This window comes from Aquarana catesbeiana, linkage group LG06 (genome assembly GCF_042186555.1).
Source record: "Aquarana catesbeiana isolate 2022-GZ linkage group LG06, ASM4218655v1, whole genome shotgun sequence".
In the NCBI taxonomy this organism is placed as follows: Eukaryota; Metazoa; Chordata; class Amphibia; order Anura; family Ranidae; genus Aquarana; species Aquarana catesbeiana.
This window is the reverse complement of record NC_133329.1, coordinates 157,513,059-157,536,585: the sequence shown is the minus strand read 5'-3', so window position 1 is coordinate 157,536,585 and position 23,527 is coordinate 157,513,059. Positions and strand designations below refer to the sequence as shown.

Here is a 23,527-nt window from a genome sequence, read left to right as displayed (position 1 = left end):
TCAAAACACGCATTGCACGTTTTGCAACAATTGCCACACCATTTGGGATCACAGGCAAAATCCCAGCGATTCTACCCACAATCTCAAATCGTGAAATGTGAATAAGGCCTAAAAGAAACTGTACATATAACAGTATGTCCTTTCATTTGCAGATTTTCAATGGACACAGTGCACTTTAGACTACGAAATAATTTCAACAGAAAGAAAAACAAACTCCATGACATTATTAAAATATACATTTTATTCTATTATGTTCTTTGGCAGATAGTTACATTTATGGTTTTCTCAGTTTTGAAGCAAAACTTTGACAGAGTAAAACATTTCATTAAAACATAAAATACCAGGTTTATTGTTAAAATGGCTTATTCCTTCCCAATCTCATAGTGTAACTGCTATTAATCCAATGTCAGGTTACTAATATGTAAACAAAGTAATGTACATGGAATAAAGTGCTATTCATTTACAATCCACATGACCCTGTTACTATAGACAGACTAAATAAAACTACTCTTTGTAATATGTAAATTGACCTAAAATAAATAATGGCTCAAGAATGGTTATGAAAGATAACAATAAAGGGCACAATAGACAAAATATTATTAATGCACAGTGTTAATCAATTAATAAAGTGCATTAAGGTTATTAAATCTGAAATGTCCATGACAAACATTGTGATGTCATGGACATTTCAGATTTGTTAATCTTCCATGCACTTTATTGGCAATTAATTGGTTAACACTGTGTATTAATAATATTTTGTCTATTGCGCCATTTATTATTATCTTTCAAGAGTTATTAGTTGTTACTAATTTTAGGTGCAGCATTAGAATCCATTGGTATTAGCATTTGGCGCCGTTACCCTATCACTTCCCCCCTCAAGAATGGTCATCATTAAGCATCTGAAAATTACATCTAAAAAGCCATAATTTTTTTTAGTGCATATATAAATGTAATTTGCTAACTTTTCTTTAAAGCAACTCATCAGGAAAGAGGGGGACTCTTTACACTTAAGATAGGTTGTTTAGTGATATAAACTGGCCATACACTATGTGAATTTTGTCCAATTCCTGCTTTCTCAGCCAAACTTTGAGCAGTCAATCATCCTGCCGAGAACGCTCTGTTCAACAAAAGTCCATAGATTTTTTCAAAAAAGCATGTCTGAATTTTTTAAGACGAACAGCACCTGTATTGAACCAGATGCAGGTACTGTTTGGGTATTCTGACAACCGCCAATGAGGAATTTCCATCCACACTGCTACCAAGGATAGAAGAATCTGCTAGGTTTCTTTTGTTCAGCCTGCAGGCTATACATGTATAGCCAGTTTTACTGCCTTCAGCTCACTGACAGCTATAAGGCTCACTATACATGTTTGAATCTGACTATACAATCTTTGTACATGCAAATTTAGATCTACCAAAACTATGTAATATGAAAAATTACCTAAACTATTGAATCAATTCCTATCCAGTCAGGCGGCCCTCACACTGTATACTTGTTGAGAGATATAAAGAAGATTGTATAATCAAATCGTAACACGTGTGCAGCGATCTTAAGGCAGGGCTGTATGAAGGCCTTTAGAAATCAGCTGTGCTAAAATTGACTGGTTGGCCGTCAATAGTTTAAAGTGGTTCTAAAGGCTGAAGGTGTTTTTCCTTAATGCATTTTCTTCATTAAGGTAAAAAAATGTTCTGGGTGCAGCTCCCCACCCCCATACTTACCTGAGCCCGATATTAATCCAGCGCTGTGCACAAGAGCAAAACGTTCTCTCCACTTTCTCCCTTCTCATAGGGTCAGATAGTCAATCACAACCAGTGAGGAGGGAGAGGGGTGAAGCCACGTTGTGTGTGTAAATGGATGCACAGAGCAGAGCTCGGGAGCAAGCCTGCACGAGTACCTCCAAAGCAAGTGGTCTGTTATGGTTGGCACTTGGCAGGGAGGAGCCAGGAGCACTGGCGGGGGACCCAAGAAGAGGAGGATAGGGGCTGCTTTGTGCAAAACCATTGCACATAGCAGGTAAGTACGACATGTTTGTTATTAAAAAAAAATAAAAGTTATAGGTTTACAAACACTTTAATTCAAATAAAAGTTCTCCAGTGTATATTAATGAAAATAATGCCATATAGTAAATTGCTTGAAAGGATAATTGTGTTTTCACAGAAAGTACAGTTTTACTGCCTTCCTGGTCCCCCTGGCCAAACATAACTCCCCCTCCATTGGCCAGGATGTATTTACCTGAATCCAATACCACAGCCTGCTGCAATCTTTACATGCTGTGGCCAATATCTTCCTTCCACTGCCAATGCTTACATAGTCAATTTGCATAAACTTCTAAAGGGCCATATCCCAAGTGTCTACTGTATTAGGAGACAACCCCACAGAAGTCTAGAAGGTTGATTACGGAATGGAAAGAAGATTTCGGAAGGCTGCATTTGTTGAATTCACTTAAGTATGCAATGCATCTGAGGTGAGGGAGGGAAAATAATTATCCTATAAACCAGTGGTCATCAACCCTGTCCTCAGGGCCCACTAACAGGCCATGTTTTATCTTGGGGAGATGCAGACTAGAATACTGCAATCATTGAGCAGCAAATTATATCACCTGTGATGTATTTCAGTTATCTTGCAAACCTGGCCTGTTAGTGGGCCCTGAGGACAGGGTTGATGACCAATGCTATAAACTACCTCTACAAATGTAAAGAATAACCTCTTTATATACACTTAAATAGGGCCATACAGTAACTGGTAAAGAAAGGCAGCAAGGCCAATTCATAAACGAAGTAGAGGAAAAAGTAGAAAGGTTTATTCTAGCAAACAAAGACAACTTTTAGATCTGCAATCAGTCACTAAAATTCAACAGCTAGAATCTAACTGTAATACCGCCTCATCTTTCATTAACCTATTATGCTTCAGGATTGTGGTGTTTAAAAGGCCCAATACATAACTAGTATGTTGCACTAGAAATTTGAAATGTAAGGTTAGCTTTGATAAACAAACCTTTATGAAATGTTTAACAGAATTTATTTTAAAAGAAAAAGCACCCTTGCCACAGATATACTACATATACCACTCTTGTAGACTAAACATTTATGTAAGTTGACAGCAGTATTTACAATTTAAAAAAATAAAATATGTAAACCTGTAACCATTTCTTTTCTAGTCAGCATTAAAATAATGAAAAATACAATTCTCTACATAAACTGCTTATGTAAACCTCATTAACCATTTGGATGGGTATACTTGCAGTTTGTGTTCCTTTGTTTGGAATACTACCAAATCCACCCATGACAGATTACTCTGGTCACCTTGACACCATGGTGACATATCTTGCCCCGTTTTATGCTGAGCAGTGAAGTCTACATAGACTCAAGAAAAGGGTGGCTTTACACCACAGCTTTGCATGAAGCAGAGTCTGGTATATTGCAGCTACATTAGTGAAGGGAAAAAAAGATTATTTTTTTTTAAGTGAACACTTAAAATCATGCTGAACAATACTATTACCTTAATTCAAGCAGAACCCCTGTTCTGTGCAACTAAAGGATTCCACTAGGGGCTCATCTTCTACAACTGAGCTAAGCCCTGCCACACTATCCGATGACAATGTCCCAATAGCCAACACAACTCTCTTTCTACCTTACATGGTTCATACACGGGGCAATTTTGTAGTCATTTCATGTACAAAATGACTTACCATTACATTACATGCAACCACCAACTTTATATAAAAGGGATATTTTTAGGTTGCCTTGACCCACTAATTTGTTTAGCTAATGGGTACTGGTTGAAAATTCTTCAAATTGGCAACAAATTGTTCATGTGTATGACCAGCATTGGTGTTCCTGGCTTTATTAGTGCAGTATAAGTTAAAGGAAACCTGTGGCCAGCAATGCATGGATGCTGCCATTGCTGATCTCTGCTTCTGAAAATGCAAGCTGCTTAGCTGTCATGCTTCTTGGCTTTGGAACTTTGAATCGATAACCTAAAACAACTATGTAAACACAAATAGCTTCAATCTGAGTTTCCTAATCTGCATATTTATTTATACTGAGTGAAAAATATTGAAGCCAATGAGTTGGCATACCAGTAAGGTAATCTGCATTTTCAGAAAACTGCAATGGCAGTTTGCATATTTCTCTAGACATAGGAAAAAATAAAATTTACAGATGGCCACTACTTAGATTTTACATAATGGTCTTTCATCTTAAATCCCCACGGTTTCAGCACTATACCAGTGGACTGCCATTCACTGAATGCATTTAGCCATTGTCCAACTCTTTCAAGAAAAGCTGAGCCATTTGGCAGTAAAGGAAAGCCTTCGCTTTCCAACACTGTTATTTTGCAGGCTTTTGTTTAATCAGTGAAGATGTAAATGCACCCTGTCACAAATGGAAACTTCCTTTAATAATACAAGTGAATGTACAAGCAAACTATTCTCTTGAGTATATGTCACAGTAATAAATTAGTTAAAAGGATCAATGTAACATTTAGTTTCTACAACAAAGCTGTCAAATGTAAATGCTGTGTGCTTCAGTCAGACGTCTGATCAGAAACATCTTGTCTCTGCTCTCCTACAGGAAACAAAAACATTAAAAAATACTAAATTAGATAAACTGTAAATTAGTAACTTTCAGTGATCTGTAGACTTATTTCTTAGAATACAAAAAAAAACAACTAATACTATATTGAAATGAAATTCCAGCCAAAACATTTTGTTCTGTCATTGAACAGAGAACATTAATGGATCACAGGGTGCGCAGACAAAACCTAACATGGGTTTTGACCATTCCCCATTTTTTCTATAACGAAAAAAAAAAATATGTTTCAATTGGAATTCTACTTTACAAAAGTCCTTAAAACCGAAATGGCTATATAAACCAATGCAGATCTCTGTGAAAATTTATTTTTACCTAAACTGGTCTAAAAATGTCCAGCATATATTATGTCAGAAGCGGTTTCTTTGTATGAATTTTTGGTGAGTGAAGTAATCAAGTTTTTTTTTTTCCATTTCAAGACCAGTGATGAAAAGGTAAAAATGAAAGCATATAAAGTAAAGTCTGATAGTATTGCAGTATTGAGTCAATCTCAGAGTCAGAGAGTAGGTTCCAAGTCCATTGGCCCAGTGCAGTGGAGGAAGAGCAAATTAACCTCACTAGATACTCGGAGCCCCACCCTAAGTACTTATATTAGCAATAACAACAGGACATTAGTCATGTATCATTTAGAGCTATATAGAGAACAAGAGATACAAGATGAGAGAGGCATGATTAGAGGCTGTAGAATACTTTATAGTTAGTTTCAAATAGGTCAAATTTAACACGTTATTGTGTATTCTAGTAGTCCAAGAGGTCTAGTTTGTCTCATTGATCTCCAATTTTAAATCCGCATCCCATGCCTAATGATGAGGTAATTTAGTTGAAAAGGTGAAAAACATCTGGTATAACACCGACATGCCACCACTATGTCCCTGTGTCTTGTGTGCATCTATTTTCAAAAACAGATCTCACTGTAATGTCAAAAGTGTATTTAATAAATTCAAGAAGTGTAAGATTTGGTGCATGCAGAATGTTTCTGAGGAGGGTATCTCAAGTGTTTGCGAGAAGTATTTTGGGTTTTCAATTCTTCTATGGCCAAGAATGTGCCCCCCAATATGGTACAGTCCGTTGTCTAGGCACCATTTGTGTTGTTAGAAGTGGAGACCTGTGGTGAATACAAGATTGGTAAAAAGTGGAGCTGCTGGGGTATGCACAGATTGAGAGTAGACAATATTGTCCAATAGGGGAAGTGAATAATGCCCCATACACACAATCAGAAATTCCGTCAGAAAAAACTTGGATGTTTTTTCTGACGGAATTCCGCTCAAGCTTGCCTTGCATACACACGGTCACACAAAAGTTCTCTGAACTTTCGACCGTCAAGAACGCGGTGACGTACAACACTACGACAAGCCGAGAAAATTAAGTTCAATGCTTCCAAGCATGCGTCGAATTGTTTCCGAGCATGCGTGATTTTTTGCATGTCTGAATTGCATACAGGCAAACACATTTTCGGATAGGAACTTTTTCTGACCGGAAAATAGAGAACTTGCTCCCAATCTTTTGCTGGCTGGAATTCTGCCAGCAAAAGTCCGATGGAGCATACACACGGTCAGAATTTGACCAAAAGCTCACATCTGACTTTTGCTGGCAGAATTTCTGATCGTGTGCATGGGGCATAAGGGTGTGAGACATAAGATCCCCTATGGTAGTTTCATTGTTCCAATGATGGCTGAATGAGGATGTTTATTGCGTGACGTGTGCCTGCAAGGTATTCAATGTTTACCCAGTCCGGTTTATCAGTGGGTGAAATTATTTGGATCAGTTGAGTCAAGTGTGCTGTTCTGTAGTATTTCAAATGGTTTGGGACTCCCAATCCGCCCACTGATGTGAGACTGTCTGTTGGGCAAACCTACACCCCCAAGAACCCCAGATATATTTAATAATGCTAGATTGAAATTTTTTTAGGACAGGGGAGGGGATGTTGGCAAGTGAGATTTGGAAGTAGTATAACACTCCTGGCAGTAAGGTCATTTTTATTGTAGCAATTCTACCCATCCATGATAAAAAGAGTAGGTTTAACTCGGAGTTCAGAAATGTTCCCAAACTCTTTCAGGGACTTTTCTGAAAGAGTTTGGGAATATTTTTGAACTCAAAACTAATCCTGATAAATCGGAATATTACTGTATATCTATGTGTCTTTTGTGAAAGCATACCTATGGTCAAAATGTACAATCATTACATTAATTTCCACATTGTGTTTCAATTATTTCAAGGCTACTCCTATTCACCTGAACAATCTTGAGGTTTGTAAACTCACTTTGTGAACAATTCCACAAATTTATATTAGGTGCTGAGAGGAGGAATTTCAGGAGGCGGAGTCCATACATATATCACTGCTTTCAGGCAGCAAGGTACCATGGGATATAATATAAAGCCCTTAGACATTAAAAGTAAACAGCAGAGGAGGAGCTGCAAGCATGAAGTGAATCCAGGAAGTTATAGAAACCGATGACCAGCAGACAAGCTGCACTCACAACATTAACCCCTAGGCACCAACAGTATGCAAATATGCGGTCTCTCGATGGGAGGGCCTTGGTGATGAGAGGGCGCATATTTGCGTACAAATTTTCAGACACAGCTGTGCTATGAGCGCGCGCCCTGCATGCTCCCAGCAGCTAACAGAAAGCTCACGATCGCTTCCGGTCATCTTTATTTATTCACTTAAAGTGTTAAAATAATTTAAATAAGAAAAAAATGGGAGGTGACAGGGGGTTGGGGGCTGAACGAGATGGACGTGAGATTGCTCTTGCTCACCTAGGCATCAGCTGTGTTAACTCCCAGATGATTATGGACTCCTCCCAGTCCTCTCTCCTTGCAGCAAACCACAATAGGCTTGGAGGCGACCTGATTTACCTGCTGGGTCGGATAAGTATCCCTGCTGAGGGTATACGCTTGGAAAGGAGAGAGCCACCGGCTGGATCCGACGACCATTCCGGCTGATAGCGAAGGAACGGAGGTGCAGCTTAGTGAAGCCTGCCTGCCGCAGTCCCGTTGACTGGGGTACATCCACGGGGAAGGTGTGATCAGCGATGAGTGAACGGAATCTCCTCTAAGCCCTCCTGCTCTTGGCGGAGTTGTGGACATACCCGTCCTTTTGCCAAGGAGGCTCAGTGAAGGTTCTCCCTCTTGGACTAAGAACGTACGAGCAGAGCGGAGACGGTCGAGGATACACGAGTCCTCCCAAACTGACCATACCCTATCGCAGATAACAGACAAGCCGATTCGAGTCCCCGCTGTCCACTGTGAAATCGGAGGCTGATCCAGTCTGTGGGTAAGGCTTAATCTTTTGATGGTGATTGTGAACGCATAAGGAGAGCTGGTGTATAATGCAGTTGAATCAGGCGAGCATTACTGTTTATTGAACATTCGGTATTTAGAGCTGGAAAGGATACAGAGAACCTACTTTAATACTAGGAGATGACTTGGACCTTGGTGCAGGCAGAAAGCCTAAAGTGAGGCTGGAGAGACCTGTATCTAGTCCTAGTGTAATTATAGGGGAGCCAGGAATTATTAACTCTTAAGGAAGAGATAACTTGAAGTCTGAAAGTCCTGGAGCTGTGCCATATTATGGAGCTGTTGTCACGAGATCCCCTCGTTGATGTGTGGTAAACTAAATACGGTATCAATAAGCGGAAATAATAAAGTTATTATCTAAAGGCACAAGGGTGCTAAAGTATTGAGGGTGTGTGATTTCTGCAATACTCTCTACTTTATTGAGATCTGATAATAATATGCCTCCTAAAAGTGCACATTCCCAGAAAGCTAAAAGAGGATCCAACGGAGGGACAACTAAAATCCCCCCGAAACCTCCATCTACTCCTAAAACAGACATCAAGGGCTTTTTCCCGCAGTCCCAGTCTCAGGATCAACTAGAAGGCTCTATAATAGCTGAAATGAATACTGAGTCTCCTGCTAGGAATACAGAGCTTAGATCCAACGTCAGATCAGAGGCCTATACACCACTAGTTACGATGGACCATGAGAGATTGGAACAAAATCTTACTTGGGATATGCAGGCATACATAAAGTCCTTACCAACTAGGGAAGATATGGATAAATATGTCTATAGACTGGAAGCCTCATATAAGGAAGAAATGCAGACAATGAGGTCTTCTTTAGTGGATGTGCAAAACAAGATAGTAGCCACAGATTCTAGACTGGACATTATCGATCATAAGATAATACTGCTGGAGGAAAAGAATAATGAAGTTGATCAACAGTTAAAGCATTTAATCAATGTTTCTGATGATTTGGAGAATAGAAGTAGGCATAATAATATAAGAATAGGAGGCCTGCCAGAATCAGTGGGAATGGGTGGCCTGAAAGTGGCCCTTCAAGGCATATTTAATGATTTATTAAAACGGCCAAAGACAGCAGATCTTGAGATTGACAGCAGATCTTGAGATTGACAGAGCACACAGGGTAATGGGCCCCAGAGACAGAGATACAAGAATTCCAAGAGACGTTATATGCAGAATCCACTTCTTTTTTGTTAAAGATAGCATTATGGCAACGGCCCGGATACAACATACCATAGAATATGAGGGTGCCCAGCTTATGCTTCTACAGGACCTGTCTAGATATACAATGATGAAGAGGAAGGCAGTAAAACCTTTACTGGATATTCTGCAACAGAAAGAGATATCTTATAGATGGGGATTTCCTTTTCAAATTAAGGTTCATCGAAATGGACATAATATTTTTTTCCGGGACATGGGGGACCTTCCCAATTTTTTGATAAATCTTCAACTCCCTTTGGTTGATTTGCCTGCATGGTCTCAAATATATTATGACAACTCGGGAGGTCAATACAGGGGATAGACTGATGGTTGGGCGAGGTTGGGAGGGGGGAGGCTTGGTGAGGGGGATGAGAGAGATTCATGTTTAAAACAAGGTTTTTTTCTTTTGTTTTTTTTTCTCTCGCAATTGAGTATAAACATTGTTATTGGTAACACTTAAGAAAAAATTAGATGGTTTATGAGGAAAATTAAATTTTATCATGAGGTTATAATATTTATGTAAAATGCGGATGTTCTATAATGGAAAATAGATCGTGAGGACATTGATAAAAGAGAAGGAAAAAAAAAAATTATTTTTTTTTTCCTTCTCCAACTTCATAATAGTTTACGTTGTTCACTGTGATAAAGGTACTAGGAGGTTAATTATATAATTTTTTAAATCTCAAATGGGGAATAGGTTTTCATATCATATATTGTTTGTTTGTTTTGTAAGCACTAGTTGTTGTATGTATTACACTATATAGGAGATATTGTTATTATAATTGCCATGCCGGGGAATTCACATGCGTATTGTTGCTGATAATGCTTGGCCTATAGGTTGACTGGGTCAGGTGGAGTTAAGGTGGGGAAAAAATTACTTTTTTTTTTTTCTCCTCATAATTGTTTGTGAACGGATTGGTTGTCTATTGTCTAATGAAGGAAAAGTATAATGGGGTTAATTACACAAAGTATATAAAATTGTATAGGTAAACAAGATATCACATTTGAACTGTTAATTGTCTTAGACAGCATTAGAGGTTGTATGCATTATATTTTGGGGGATAATGTCATTTCACTGGCCATGTTGGGCAATGCTGGGGGGGAGGGTGGGCTGGTAGGGTTTTTTTTTTCCTTGCATCTTCTCCTCTTCTCTGTGTTCCTCCCCCTGGTGTCCTTCCCCCTCCCCTCTTCTCCTTCCAGTTTGCTCAATTTTTCTTTTTGGGGTTAGTTGGGAATAAAAGGTTTTTAATAGAATAATATGACTGGGTGGGACACGTCTTTCTAGGGTAAACCCCCTTATCTCCCTGATTAGGGAACTTACTAAGTAAGATTGATTCTAAGGAAATCGAGTAGGTAGAGAGAGAATTGTTGGGTGTGGTGGGTGTGACTGTTGAGTGGGTTTTTTTTTTTTTCCTTTCTCTTTCCCTCATGGGGACAATAAAACTTTGCTCGTATAACGTTAGAGGTCTAAACTCTGCAATTAAAAGATCACAAATTCTACACTCTCTCCATAAGAAAAAAGTGGGTATTGCCTTATTTCAGGAGACACATTTTCGAACTGACCACATACCTAATTTACAGAATAGATTCTATACAACCTGGTATCATGACTCCTTTTCATGCTCAAAATCTAGGGGAGTCTCCATAGCAATACATAAATCAATTCCTCATCAGGTAGTGGAAAGTTGGAGGAATAGAGACGGGAGAGCATTATTAGTAAAACTTGTTATATATGGTAAAAAATACACTCTTATTAACATCTATCTTCCTAACTATGAACAAATTAAAATAGCAACACACCTGTTGATCGATCTAATGGAGAGAGCAGAAGGGGTAACAATAATAGGTGGTGATTTTAATTTTGTTTTTGATCAGGATATGGATACTACCACACCTTTAAGGTCGCAGAAGAGTAGGGATAAAAAGAAATTTAAGGATATGACGGAGAAGCATCAGTTGGTCGATATATGGTGGGCTTTTCATCCACTGGAACGGGAATATACGTTCCACTCAAAAGTTCATAATACTTATCATAGACTTGATTACTTTTTGACGAATCAATTGGCAACGACGGCGACCTCTACCTCGGATATAGGCAGTGCGATTTGGTCTGATCACATGCCTATATTTTTGGTGATAGCAGAATCCAAAGGGAATAGGAATAGTGGTTTTTGGAATTTAAATGATAACCTATTATTTGATGAGGCCTGTGTAGGCGAGATTAAAGAAGTAATTTTTTTACCTATTCAGTGGGAGGCCTTGAAATGTGTAGTGCGGGGTCTATTTATAAAACACGGAGCTAGATTAAAAAAGGTTAAAGAGAGCAGAACAGCTGAACTCCTTAAGGAAATTTTCGAGATTGGAGTCACTGCATAAGGGATTATCGGTAAAATGTGAGAAACTAATAGAAAAGAGAGCGGAGTTGCGAACCTTGTTAAATGAACAAGCACTGAGGGTTAGAGATAAAAACCGGACGCTGTATTATCCAACAGGGCAATAAACCTGGCAAATTATTAGCTAGGGCACTACGCCAACGGGTCAATACATCATCCATCGTAAAGATTAAATCAGAAACAGGCGACATAACGTACGACCCAAAGGGGATCCTGAATGCATTCCATACTTTTTATGCTAGACTATATAATATTCCAAATCAACTAGCAGAGCAGGACCCGGAGAAATTCCAGCAGAGAATATATCAATATATAAAAGATACGGCCTTATCAACTTTATCGGAAACAGAAATAGAACAGGTAGAACAGGAGTTCTCTGAGATGGAAATACAGAGTGTAATAGATTCACTGGTGCCAGGTAAAAGCCCTGGACCCGATGGCTTTACCCCGCGATTCTATAAAACTTTTAAGGATTTATTGGTCCCTATTATGAAGCGGACATTTAACTCCGTATCTGTTTTGCAGCCTTTTGTTTCTCAGGGTATGCAGGTTTTTATCTCATTGATACCTAAACCCGAAAAGGACCATACTTTATGTGGTAATTATCGACCTATCTCATTAACAATTATTGACCTTAGAATATATTCTAAAATTATTGCAAATAGAATTACCCCAATAATACCTACACTTAGATCAAGTGGGATTTATAAAAGGACGTGAGGCAAGAGATAACACCTTAAAGACTGACACTGGTGGAGTATGCCCGGAGACACGCCATCCCATCCTGCCTCCTGGCAATAGATGCCGAGAAGGCGTTTGATAGGGTGGGATGGTGTTTTCTCCGGGAGACTTTAAGACCATGGGGGTTGGGCCCGATGCTTCTAGAAAAAAATAATGGTGTTATATCATAAGCCAACTGCTAAAATACGAACGAATGGGGATGTATCTGACACAATCACCATAGCGAACGGTACCCGACAGGGATGTCCGTTGTCCCCTTTGCTATACTTATTCGTTAGGGAGCATTTAGCAATAGCTATTCGGAATAACAGGGATATACTAGGAATAAAAATAGGTGACACCGAATACAAAATGTCAGTTTATGCGGACGATCTGCTACTTTATATCACAAACCCATTGGTAACCCTACCAAATCTAATTAGGGTATTCAAGCGCTTTGGGGAAGTGAGTAACTTCAAGGTGAACTTTGATAAGGCAGAAGTGCTCAGTGTCACTTTATCAAGTGATACTGTTGAATTACTTAAAAAAAAAAAAAAAAAAAAACACTTTTCGTTTAAATGGCAAGCAAATGTGCTTAAATACCTCGGAACATACATCCAGGAATATAACTACCTCCCGTTAATGAAAAAAATTATAAAACTACTTCAACAATATAACAAATGAATATTTTCTTGGATGGGTAGGATAAGTATTATAAAAATTGATTTTTTGCCTAAGATACTTTATATATTTCAGACTATCCCAATTTTCCCTTCAACAAAAATCCTGATTCAACTACGGAGAGCCATCGGGAGCTTCATTTGGGCAGGTAAAACCGCCAGAATTAGTAGAGAAGTATTAATTAAATTAAAACAGGATGGAGGGTTGGCCCTCCCAGATTTATCAGCTTATCTTAAATCTGTATTTATTACCAGGATTGTGGATTGGTTTCATAATACTGATGGTAAGCAATGGGTGAGGTTGGAGGAAGAAGTTGCAGCTACTAAATTGAAAGCATTACCATGGATAGTAAAGGAAAAGCGAACTCCTGAAGGAGAGTTACCCTTCTTGGTCGCCTCGACACTGAAAGTGTGGGACGGATTATTGAAAAAGGGAACAGGGTCTACTTATAGAGGTCCAATGACCCCTTATTTGATAATCCTGAATTCCCTCCAGCATGGGATGTTAGGAATTATCTTAAATGGCAAAGAAATGAGGACACTAGGATAGTAGAGACAATGGAAGGGAATAGACTTCTTCCGATAGAGGCTTTGGGTATGGAATATAGAACAAATTGGATGCAGTATCGACAGCTTCAGATGTACATCTTCTCTTTGGCGAAAGAGGTGATATTGGATAGACCACTTACAGATTTAGAAAAATTGTTTTTACAAGAACAAAAACAATTGCATACACTCTCCATGATTTATAGATACTTAAATTTCAAATAATACGATACATGAGTTAACATATGTCAAAAAATGGGAGGCAGAACTGGGGATAGCTATCCCTAAAGTAAAATGGGTAAAGGCAATCAAGCTAACACATAAGCCATCGATCTCCTATAGACATCAAGAGAGAAAATTTTAAGATTCTAGCAAGATGGTATAGATCCCCCATGGACATGCAGAAGATAAAATCAGATAACGAAGACATCTATTGGAGATGTCGGGGGGCAAAGGGAACAATGTCACATATATGGTATTTCTGCTCGGGGGTCCAGACTTTTTGGAAAAAGATTTTTGAAGTATATAGGGCAGTAACAGGAGTTGACTTACAGCCTGATATATTTATTACAGTACTTTCAATGATCCCAGGTTCGGTAAAAAGTATAAAGAAGGGTATTCTTAAACATTTCTTAACAGCAGCGCGCACAATTATAGCCAGGAAATTGAAAAGTAGTATAGAACCTTCTATAGGTTATCCCATTATTGCAGAATGGGAGTGTGAGCTGGGTCAAATGCGTTCATTAGAAGAGAGAATGGTATTGGAAACCGGGCTAAAAAAAACAGATTATAACCTCTTGGCAGATATGGGGAGAGTATAGAGCCTCATTGACATCATGAGCAAATTGGGAGGGAAAAGGGAAATGAGGGTTTTTTTTTGTTTGTTTTTTTTTTTTTTGTGGGGGGCGTATGTGAGGTATGAATGATTAGATGATATAACCCTTATTAATGGGTGGTTAAGTGTTCCTTTATAAATTAGAAATTGATTGAAGTGGGACCCATAAGTTTGAACAAATGAATGATAATTCCATTCCACTGTTAAGGGTTGGATTTTATATGTAGAATGTAATTATAACATTTTGTAAAAATGTTTTGCTAAATAAAGTTTATAAAAAAAAAATAATTTAAATAAGAAAAAACGAAAAAGCAACCCGGTTGCCTGGCGAACACAGATGAACACACTTGCACTAGGGATGACATTGTGCTTGTATGCACTAAAATTCATTTTAGTGTATTTACTGAAAATTGATAAACAGTTGCGCTACCATCTTTTTATTCTATGGGGCCTCGGAGTTCAGAAAATATGTAACGTTCTAGGAGTTTTTAGTAATTTTCTAGCCAAAAAATGCTGGGATTTTAACATGTGTGCAAAAATGTAAAAAACTGCTTTAGAGGGGAAGTGGTTAGTGTAATTTCAGAGAACTGCATATACTGTACATATACTGGGTATACATACAGCGGCTAAAACAATTATTAAACATGTCACCATTTTTTTGGGTAAATATTTTTTCTAAAGGTGTAATGGACATGAAATTTTCACCACGTCTGTAAAAACCCATGCATTACATACATACATACATAAAGAAATCAAAACAAATACGTTCAGAAATTCAGCTGCTGCAGATTTTGTAAGTTTATCCACTTACAAAGAAATGAAGGGTCTACAATTGTTATCATAGTTGTATTTGAAATGATGGAGACAAAAATATAAACCAAAAATCCAGAAAAAACACACGATACAAATGTTATAAATGGAGTTGCAGTTCAATGAGTAAAATAAGTATTTGATCCCCTACCAACCAACAATTCTGGCTCCAGTATGTGCTCATGTGATACATAGATTAGTCCTGTCAATTTAAGAAGGTGCTCCTAACAACAACTCGTTATGTGTATAAATGACACCTGTCCACAGAATTATTCTTCCATTCAAACCTCACCATCATGGGCGAGACCAAAGAGCTGTGAAAGGACATTAGGGGCAAGATTGTAGACCTGCACAAGGCTGGAATGGGCTACAAGACCATCAGCAAGAAGCTTGGTGAGAAGGAGACAACTGTTATTTGCAAATGAAAGAAAAACTAAAAAAAACAATTACCCTCGGTCTGGAGCTCCATGCAAGATATTGCCTCATGGGGTAACAATGATCATGAGAAAAGTGAGGGATCATCCCAGAACTACACGGGAGGAGCTTGTGAATGATCTCAAGGCAGTTGGGACCACAGTCAGCAAATAAACAAATGGTAACACAATACGCCACCATGGATTGAAATCCTGCAGCGCCCCCAAGGTCCCCCTCCTCAAGAAGGCACATGTACAGGACTGTCTGAAATTTGCCAATTTACATCTAAATGATTCAGAGAAGGAGTGGGAGAAAGTGCTGTGGTCAGATGAGACCAAAAGCTATTTGGCATTAACTCATATCGTGGTGTTTGGAGGAAGAAAAATGCTGACTATGACCCTAAGAACACCATCCCTACAGTCAAGTACGGAGGTGGAAACATACTTTTTCTCTGCTAAAGGCCGCATTGAGGGGCTAATAATCGTGGCCATGTATTGTAAAATCTTGGATGAGAACCTTCTTCCCTCAGCCAGAAGATGAGTGATGGATGGGTCTTCCAGCAGGACAATGACCCAAAACATACCACCAAGAAAACATGAAGCACATAGCTCATGAAGAAGCACATTAAGGTCATGGAGTGGCCTAGCCAGTTTCCAGACCTTAATCCTATAGAAAATTTATGGAGGGAGCTGAAACTTCGAGTTGCCAAGCAAAAGCCAAGAAACTTTACGGATTCTGTAAAGAAGAGTGGACCAAAATCCCTCCTGAGATGTGTGCAGACCTGGTGACCAACTACAAGAAACATCTTACCTCTGTGCTTGCCAACAAGGGTTTCTCCACCAAGTACCAAGTCTTGTTTTGCTTGGGGATGAAATAATTATTTTAATCACTGAACTGCAACTCAATTTATAACCATTTGTACAATGTGTTTTTTCTGGATTTTTGGTTGAAATTCTGTCTATCATTTAAAATACACCTATGATTAAAAAAAAAAAAACTAAACGATAGACCCTTCACTTTTTTGTAAGTGGGCAAACTTACAAAATCTGCAGGGAATAAAATAATTATTTTCCCCATTGTATGTGTAATAAAATGGAATGACACAGAGAAAAAAGTATTGAACAAATGAAGAAAGGGAGGTGCACAAAGGCATGGAAAGCCAAGACACCAGCTGAATTCAATCAGTAATCAGAAAGCAATCCTGCCCCTTGTCAGTGCAAATTAATATCAGCTAGTTCGGTCTCAACTGATGGCCTATAAAAAGGTGTCTCATTACCAAGGTGTCACACAAGAAACATTTTGTGATGGGTAAAAGCAATGTGCTCTCTCAAGACTTTTGCAACCTTATTGTTGAAAAACATACTGATGGCATTGGTTATCAGAAAAGTTGTCAAGGAGCCAAGGACCACCTTTGGAGAGTTTCAGAAAGACCTGTCATTAGCAGGTACAACTGTTTCAAATAAAACAATAAGTAATGCACTCAACTGCCATGGCCTGTATGCACGCTCACCACACAAGACTCCATTGCTGAAGAAAAAGCATGTTGGAGCTAGTTTAAAGTTTTCTGCACAACATTTAGACAAGCCTGTGAAATACTGGGAGAATATAGTCTGCTCAGATGAGCACAACATTGAACTTTTTGGATGCCATAATACACACCATGTTTGGCGGTCAAATGGCACTTGCACATCACAAAAACGCCATACCAGCAGTGAAGTTTGGAGGTGGGAACATCACGGTGTGGGGCTGTTTTTCAGCATACAGTACTGGCAAACTTCATATCATTGAAGGAAGGATGAATGGAAAAATGTACCAAGACATTCTTGATAAAAATCTGCTGCCATCTACCAGGTGATGAAAAGGAAACAAGGATGGACATTTCAGCAAGACAGTCATCCCAAAACACAAAGCCAAGGAAACCTCAACTGGTTTTAAGAAAAGAAAATAAAGCTGCTAGAATGGCTCAACCAATCACATGACTTGCATCCAATAGAAAATCTATAATAAGAACTAAAGATCAGAGTTCATAGAAGAGGCCCACGGAACCTTCAAGATTTGAAGACTGCTTGTGTGGAAGAATGGGCCAAAATCACACCTGAGCAATGCATGCGACTAGTTTCTTCATACACGAGGCATCTTAAAGCTGTCATTACCAACAAAGGATTTTGTACGAAGTATTAAATAAGTTCACGTGTTTAATACTTTTCCCTGTGTCATTGCATTTTATTACACATAACTGAAATTCTAAACTTATTTGTTTTGGTTTCTTTGTATGTGTGGATTGCATGGGTTGTTACCAACATAGGGTTGAAAATGTTATGTCAACAGCACCTTTAGAAATACATTTACCTAGAAAAATGGTGACGTGTTCAATACTTATTTTACCAGCTGTATAATGATAGCTGCATTTAACTGAGGAACTCTGATGTGGTGTGAGTCACTTTAATACAAAGAACAATTACAAAAAGCAAATGTCAGCATATCTCAGCTTTCTAAGCTTATCAATGTAAACCTATGCTCAGTGGCGGCAGGTGCACCATTTTTTGGGGGGGGTGGTGCAGTAAAAAATAAATAAATCGGTCCGTCAGTCAAATCCCCCACTGCTCACCAGTGCTCTGCGCCCCGAGCCCATCCTTTTTTTAAGCCTCAGGCTCTAGTCATGTGCTTTTAAAAAAATAAAAACCCATTGAAATCCATGTGTCCGGCGCCCTGCATGTAGATTAGGGTCCGGGCGCATGTATTAGAGGGGCGCCGCTCCTGCGCCCCTAATGGAGCGGCCACCACTTCCTATGCTTAGATTTTTAGTGTGATGACAATAGTGTACTAAACTGATTGCCTTTTAGGAACTCATTTTAAAAAAAAAAAAAAAAAAAGCAAAAAACACCCAACAGTTAATGTTAACACATTTAGTTTTTGTAAATTTAGCTTACAGTATATTATTTATGTATAGTACAATTTTTACCATGACCAGCTGTTCTTGCAGCTGCTCGACCACCTTCCTGTGGGCTCCAGCCAATGCGACAAAATAGAACATGACCAGACTGCAGAGAGAGAAAATCGTGTAAAATTTAAATGGCACATAAAATACAAGCAGTGTAGGAAAGGCAAGTAGTATCTTAAAGATAATGCATAGTCTTTTCAGTGTATTTAAATCAGTGGCATTGCCAGGGGAGTTCTTAGCTGTGCTATAGCATCCTCCAAAGTCTTAATAGCACCCCCTAGCATCCCCATCAGCAGCAAGTGCCAGCCCAGCAACAATATTGATATATTTATCAACAGTCACCGACTTTGACTTTTACTCTAGCAAATAGCAATCACTCCAGACAGGGCAATTCTTTAGCTGTGTTACAACCGCAGAGTAATTTGGCAGCTCCTGAAGACTAAACAGGTTTTTTGGACTCAGGGCTATCCCCTAAGGATTGCTATGACAGCCCTAGAGTCAATAGCCATTATGCCTGGGCTGGTGTAAGCAAAGGAAGAGCTTGAGGAGTAGAGAAAGAGGGAGCTTCTTGGTAGTGGGTAATCAGGTGAGTAAAACTACTGAACACCAAGGCTGGGGGTTATTATTGTGCAGAGCTGGGGGGGCTATTGCTTGCCTTGACACTTGCGGGGGTTATTGTGCTGAGGGTTACTGTTTGCCCTGACAGGTACTGGGGTTACCTTTGCTGGCTCTGACAGCATTTTTCTTCTCAAGCGCTTTATTTATTTATTTATTAAGGATCTCGTTGGCAAAAGTTTGGCAACCTTTTCCAAATGCCGGTTTTCTCTAGCAGATCCTGACATGGCTGTGATGTTAGGCTGCTTTCATACTGCAGCGCAGTAGTTTTTGCATAGCAGTGCTTCTAAAATGCACACTGCAGAATCTAAGGGGAGGAGGTGGGGGAAGGCTGGATCACTATGCATTTTAAAAAACCGCATACTGCCTTTTAAATGCGTTGCATTACAGACCATATGCGTGAATACCTTGTTGTCAAAGATATCGTTGGGTGCTGGCTCTTTAACAACCGGCTATTCATTGGATGTTAAGGACTCCGGCAGGTTCTGGCTCCTTAACAACCAGTGATAATGCCTCCCCTAGTAGTCAGCATCCTCAAGCTCCTCTTCTGCAGGAGCGATGCTACCACCAGAGGGGGAGGAGACAGGGTGGAACAGCAGGGAGCATCGGCTCCCAGAATCTAAGGGGAGGAGGTGGGGGAAGGCTGGATCAGATCTACAGTTGGCGCTACTGGTGACCACCAAGGAGGCTGTGAGGAGGGGGGGCATCCCCCATGTTTACATCCCTGCTGATTGTTAAGGAAGCCAGCATGTGCCAGCTTCTCAACAATCAGCTATTCAGTGGTTGCTAAGGATGCCGGCAGGTGCCTGCCCCTACCTCCCTCAACCAGCATAGTGACCCCAAAGACACACCTAACAACGAATCCTGGGTGCGTTCTTGGTGCATTACCTTTTGATTTAAATTTAAGGTGCATCTTTAGTGCGCTTTTTAAAAGATCAATGATGCAGCATGCAGGACTTTTTCAAACCACAGCGCAAACGTAGCACAGCAATGTGAAAAGTCTCATAGGATTTAAAGGAAAATAATTTTGCATGTGCTTTTGTAGCACTGGAAAGGTGTGTTACACCGCTGCAAACGTGCATCATGTTAAAGAACCCAGGTTCTATTCATACGGACCCTTTATTTGTAGCGATCATGTCAAAAGCCCTACAATGTGTAGACGAGTTAGCTAATATCATCTGTTTTATTTCCTGAATGAGTAACTGTATATCCATAAATATGCAGAGTAATCTGTGGCTGAAATGTTGGTCGGCAGAATAGCCGACCAAAAAAGTGTTTGCTGCACATGCCTTATGAGGATAAAAGTCTCTTTGAAAGTGGTTTGGACTCCCTCATACTGGGGGTAAAAAGTACTCACCTGTCACAGCAGATAAGCCTAAAGCTGGCCATAAAAATGTCAGCTAGTTCCTGAGGAACCAACCATATTTCACTTAGTGGGTAGCCCTGTTGGCCGCTTTCCACCCAACATCCCTTGATTGAAAAATTGAAGTAGCCACTTTTTAACCAAAAATTAGCTGCATTCAATCAGCTGTCAAAATAGGCACAGTTTTTTTCATTCAACCTGCAGGCTGAAAAATAAAAAGGCAGAAAAAATAGAAAAAACACTTATCAGTGTATAGCAAGCTTAAACCTCAAGCTGGGAAGATTTCTCCCCCCTGTGAGGCCATGAAGATTTTTTTTCACTACTCCCAGGTTTCAATCTCCAAGGCCAGACCCAATCCAGGAGCCCATTTCAACCACAAACCCTGGGCCCCCAAATCTCTGACCTGACCAAACTGCTGGCAGACAACCCATAGGCTTTTCCAGATCAACCAGATCTTCTATCCCATGGAGTGGTGTTCCACACTGCTTCACGGTTGCCGGCTTCACGGTATGGCTGTTGAAGCCCAGGTTATGAGAGGCAGAGGCTTCTCTGAATTAGTACCTGCCATGCTGTTAAAAGTTAGGAAGTCTACCATTGCACACGGAAGGCATACTTCATCTGGTAGGAGGAAAAAGTTTTCACCTCAGGAAGAATTCCATGGGGAGAATCCTGACCTTTCTGCAATACCTGGATTAACATTTGACCCAGAGTACCATCAAGGAACCAATGTTGGCCTTTGTTTTCTTATTCCAAAGACCACTATCCTCCCATTCTTTGGTTAAAGACATTTGTACAGGGTTTCTCATTTAGCTCCTCCTGTGCAACCGTGACTCCATGAGATTTGAATCTGGCTCTATTGGCACTTTAAAAACCGATGCGCGGGTATGTATATGTGCTAAATTGTGTCATTCTATGTGTGATGTGTTAGATTAAAATGCTGTATTCATGTAATATGCTGGATACGAACAACAAAAATACACTATGGTATGGCATGGGACTTTTGGAGGCACAGCATTCATTTTACTGTTGAAAGCATTTTATTAATTCATAATGTTTTTTTAAAAAATATATACATCAGTATAAACTCTTATTGCACAACAATTTCAAGTACATAATGATAAAATACATAGTTACATAGTAGTCGAGGTTGAAAAAAGACACAAGTCCATCCATCCAACCTGTGTGTGATTATATGGCAGTATTACATTGTATATCCCTGTATGTTGCAGTCGTTCAGGTGCTTATCTAATAGTTTTTTGAATCTATCGATGCTCCCCCGCTGAGACCACTGCCTGTGGAAGGGAATTCCACATCCTTGTCGCTCTTACAGTAAAGAACTCTCTACGTAGTTTAAGGTTAAACCTCTATTCTTCTAAATTTTTTTATTTTATTTTTTTTAAACAATAAGCTTTTATTGATGTTAAAATATAGCATTTGTACAATCATACTAACATAATGAGTGGCCACGTGTGAAATGTGAAAAAAATCCAACATTGGTAATTTGTTTGCATGTGTTAGTCTATCATCCTCTTCGTCAGGAGCCACCAATATAGATTTTAAATATAATGCAATCTAAATGAGCTAACAACTGTAAAAAAAATAAAAATAAAAATCACATTTTAACAATACGCTCCTTGCATAGAGGACCTCATCCCCACATGCTGAAATAGAAAAGGGGAAAAAAGAGAACCAAAGAGCAAGGATGGAGAGGAAGGAAACAGCAAAAGCTACATCACCCAGGGGAACCCCCACACGGATGCTAATGCAACCAGACCCCCTCCCTCTCCTCTCCTCAGAGGCTTGGGTATATGAATATATATATGTGTGTTTTACTCTATCTGGTCTTTGACAAAGTTTCTGTGGGCTTCCCCTTGCGGGGATCCCCCATAGGAAAGTGATGGCGAACCGTGGACTTTGCGATTCCATAAAATTCCTGGTGAAGCCAGAGTATAAGGAGAGGATTACCTTGAAGACGATTGTGGTTGACATTGTGATGGATGCCTTTAATGTAAAGGTAAGGGATGTGTTGTGTTTGCAAGATTTTCCTGCACAAGGGATTTACGACGAAATATTTAATTCTACCGAGGTGTGCTGGAATGTGCATGAGCTCGCTAAGAAGACAGAGGATGAGGTGTTGAAATGCTTGCAGGTGATCCCAATCGTCATGGAAGAAAAGAGGATCATAGTTCATATGTATAGTCCTTTTTCAGATCCGGGAATGTAAGAGCCTTTTTGGGGAGCTAATGTGAGAAATTGAAAGGAGGAGAATTAGTAATGAACATATACAAGATCTGGACTGGGAAGTACAGATTCTTTGGTCGGTTCAAGGTGGAAAAGGACTTTGTGGGGGGTGCGAGACGCCCACTAGCAGTCTTCACAATCGGTGGAGAGAGGGGCTCTGTATTACCAGGGGCAGCCTAAATATTGTAGAAAAAGTATTCTGTACAGACATATTAGCTCAGAATGTGACATGGAGAAATGCAGTTCTGCAAACAGGTTGGACACAAGGCTAGTGAGTGCTCCGCTAGCAGAATGTGCGTTATTTGCCAGAGATCGGGCCATCTGGCGAAGCAATGCCAAGCCTACGCCTTATGCTAGAAGAGGAGGTATACTGTATGTGGTGGATAAGTGAATCGGGGTTGGGGTCAAGTGGCAGCGGTGTGGGGAAGGAGGCTGGACGAGTCCCCGACGAGGGACGCCCCGACAGCGGGCACGCCGCTGCGGTGACTGGTAGCATTCCGCTTGAGGACACAGGAGGGAGGAGTGGCGGTGTGCAGGAGATCAGCGGGGACACCGCAGTGGCAGCTTTCACTACTGGTCCCGGCAGGCTACCCCCAGAGCTGTGGCGGGCAGTGGGGCAGACTACGTGGGTGGCCTTGAGGTCCCCCCGTGAAAATGATGGTATGGAAGTAGGAGGAGCGGTTTTAAGATCCCCTGGAGAGGGCGGAGATTTGGTCCATTCTCAGCGTCTTCCCTGATCAGAGGATGAGGAAGAGATGGAAAGTGTGGAGAGTTTGGAGAGCCTGGAGTGTGGTCAGCGAGTAGCCCTGTCTCCTGGATCCAAGGCATTTTCTACTGGTGGCCTTGGAAGATGGGGGAGGAATTTGAGAGTGAGGAG

The 23,527-nt window shown here is 39.9% G+C and overlaps 1 protein-coding gene across 2 annotated transcripts in view; it reads right to left on the bottom strand.

Moving 5' to 3' along the window:
- Positions 1 to 218: 218 nt before the first annotated feature.
- Positions 219 to 23,527, bottom strand: part of TMC7 (transmembrane channel like 7) — a 149,322-nt gene continuing 126,013 nt past the window's right edge. Inside the window, exons 15-17 of one of the 2 annotated variants that reach the window (XR_012235021.1) lie at positions 18,453 to 18,531; positions 2,684 to 4,566; positions 219 to 2,511 (exon numbers count right to left, since the gene is read on the bottom strand). Coding sequence is in view for 1 of the 2 variants with exons in the window: in XM_073591109.1 (XP_073447210.1) it covers positions 4,504 to 4,566; positions 18,453 to 18,531 (142 nt within the window). In the remaining variant the exon portion in view is untranslated. Of the gene's footprint in view, positions 4,567 to 18,452; positions 18,532 to 23,527 lie in introns of both variants that reach the window. The other variant, XM_073591109.1, reaches the window with a different exon arrangement.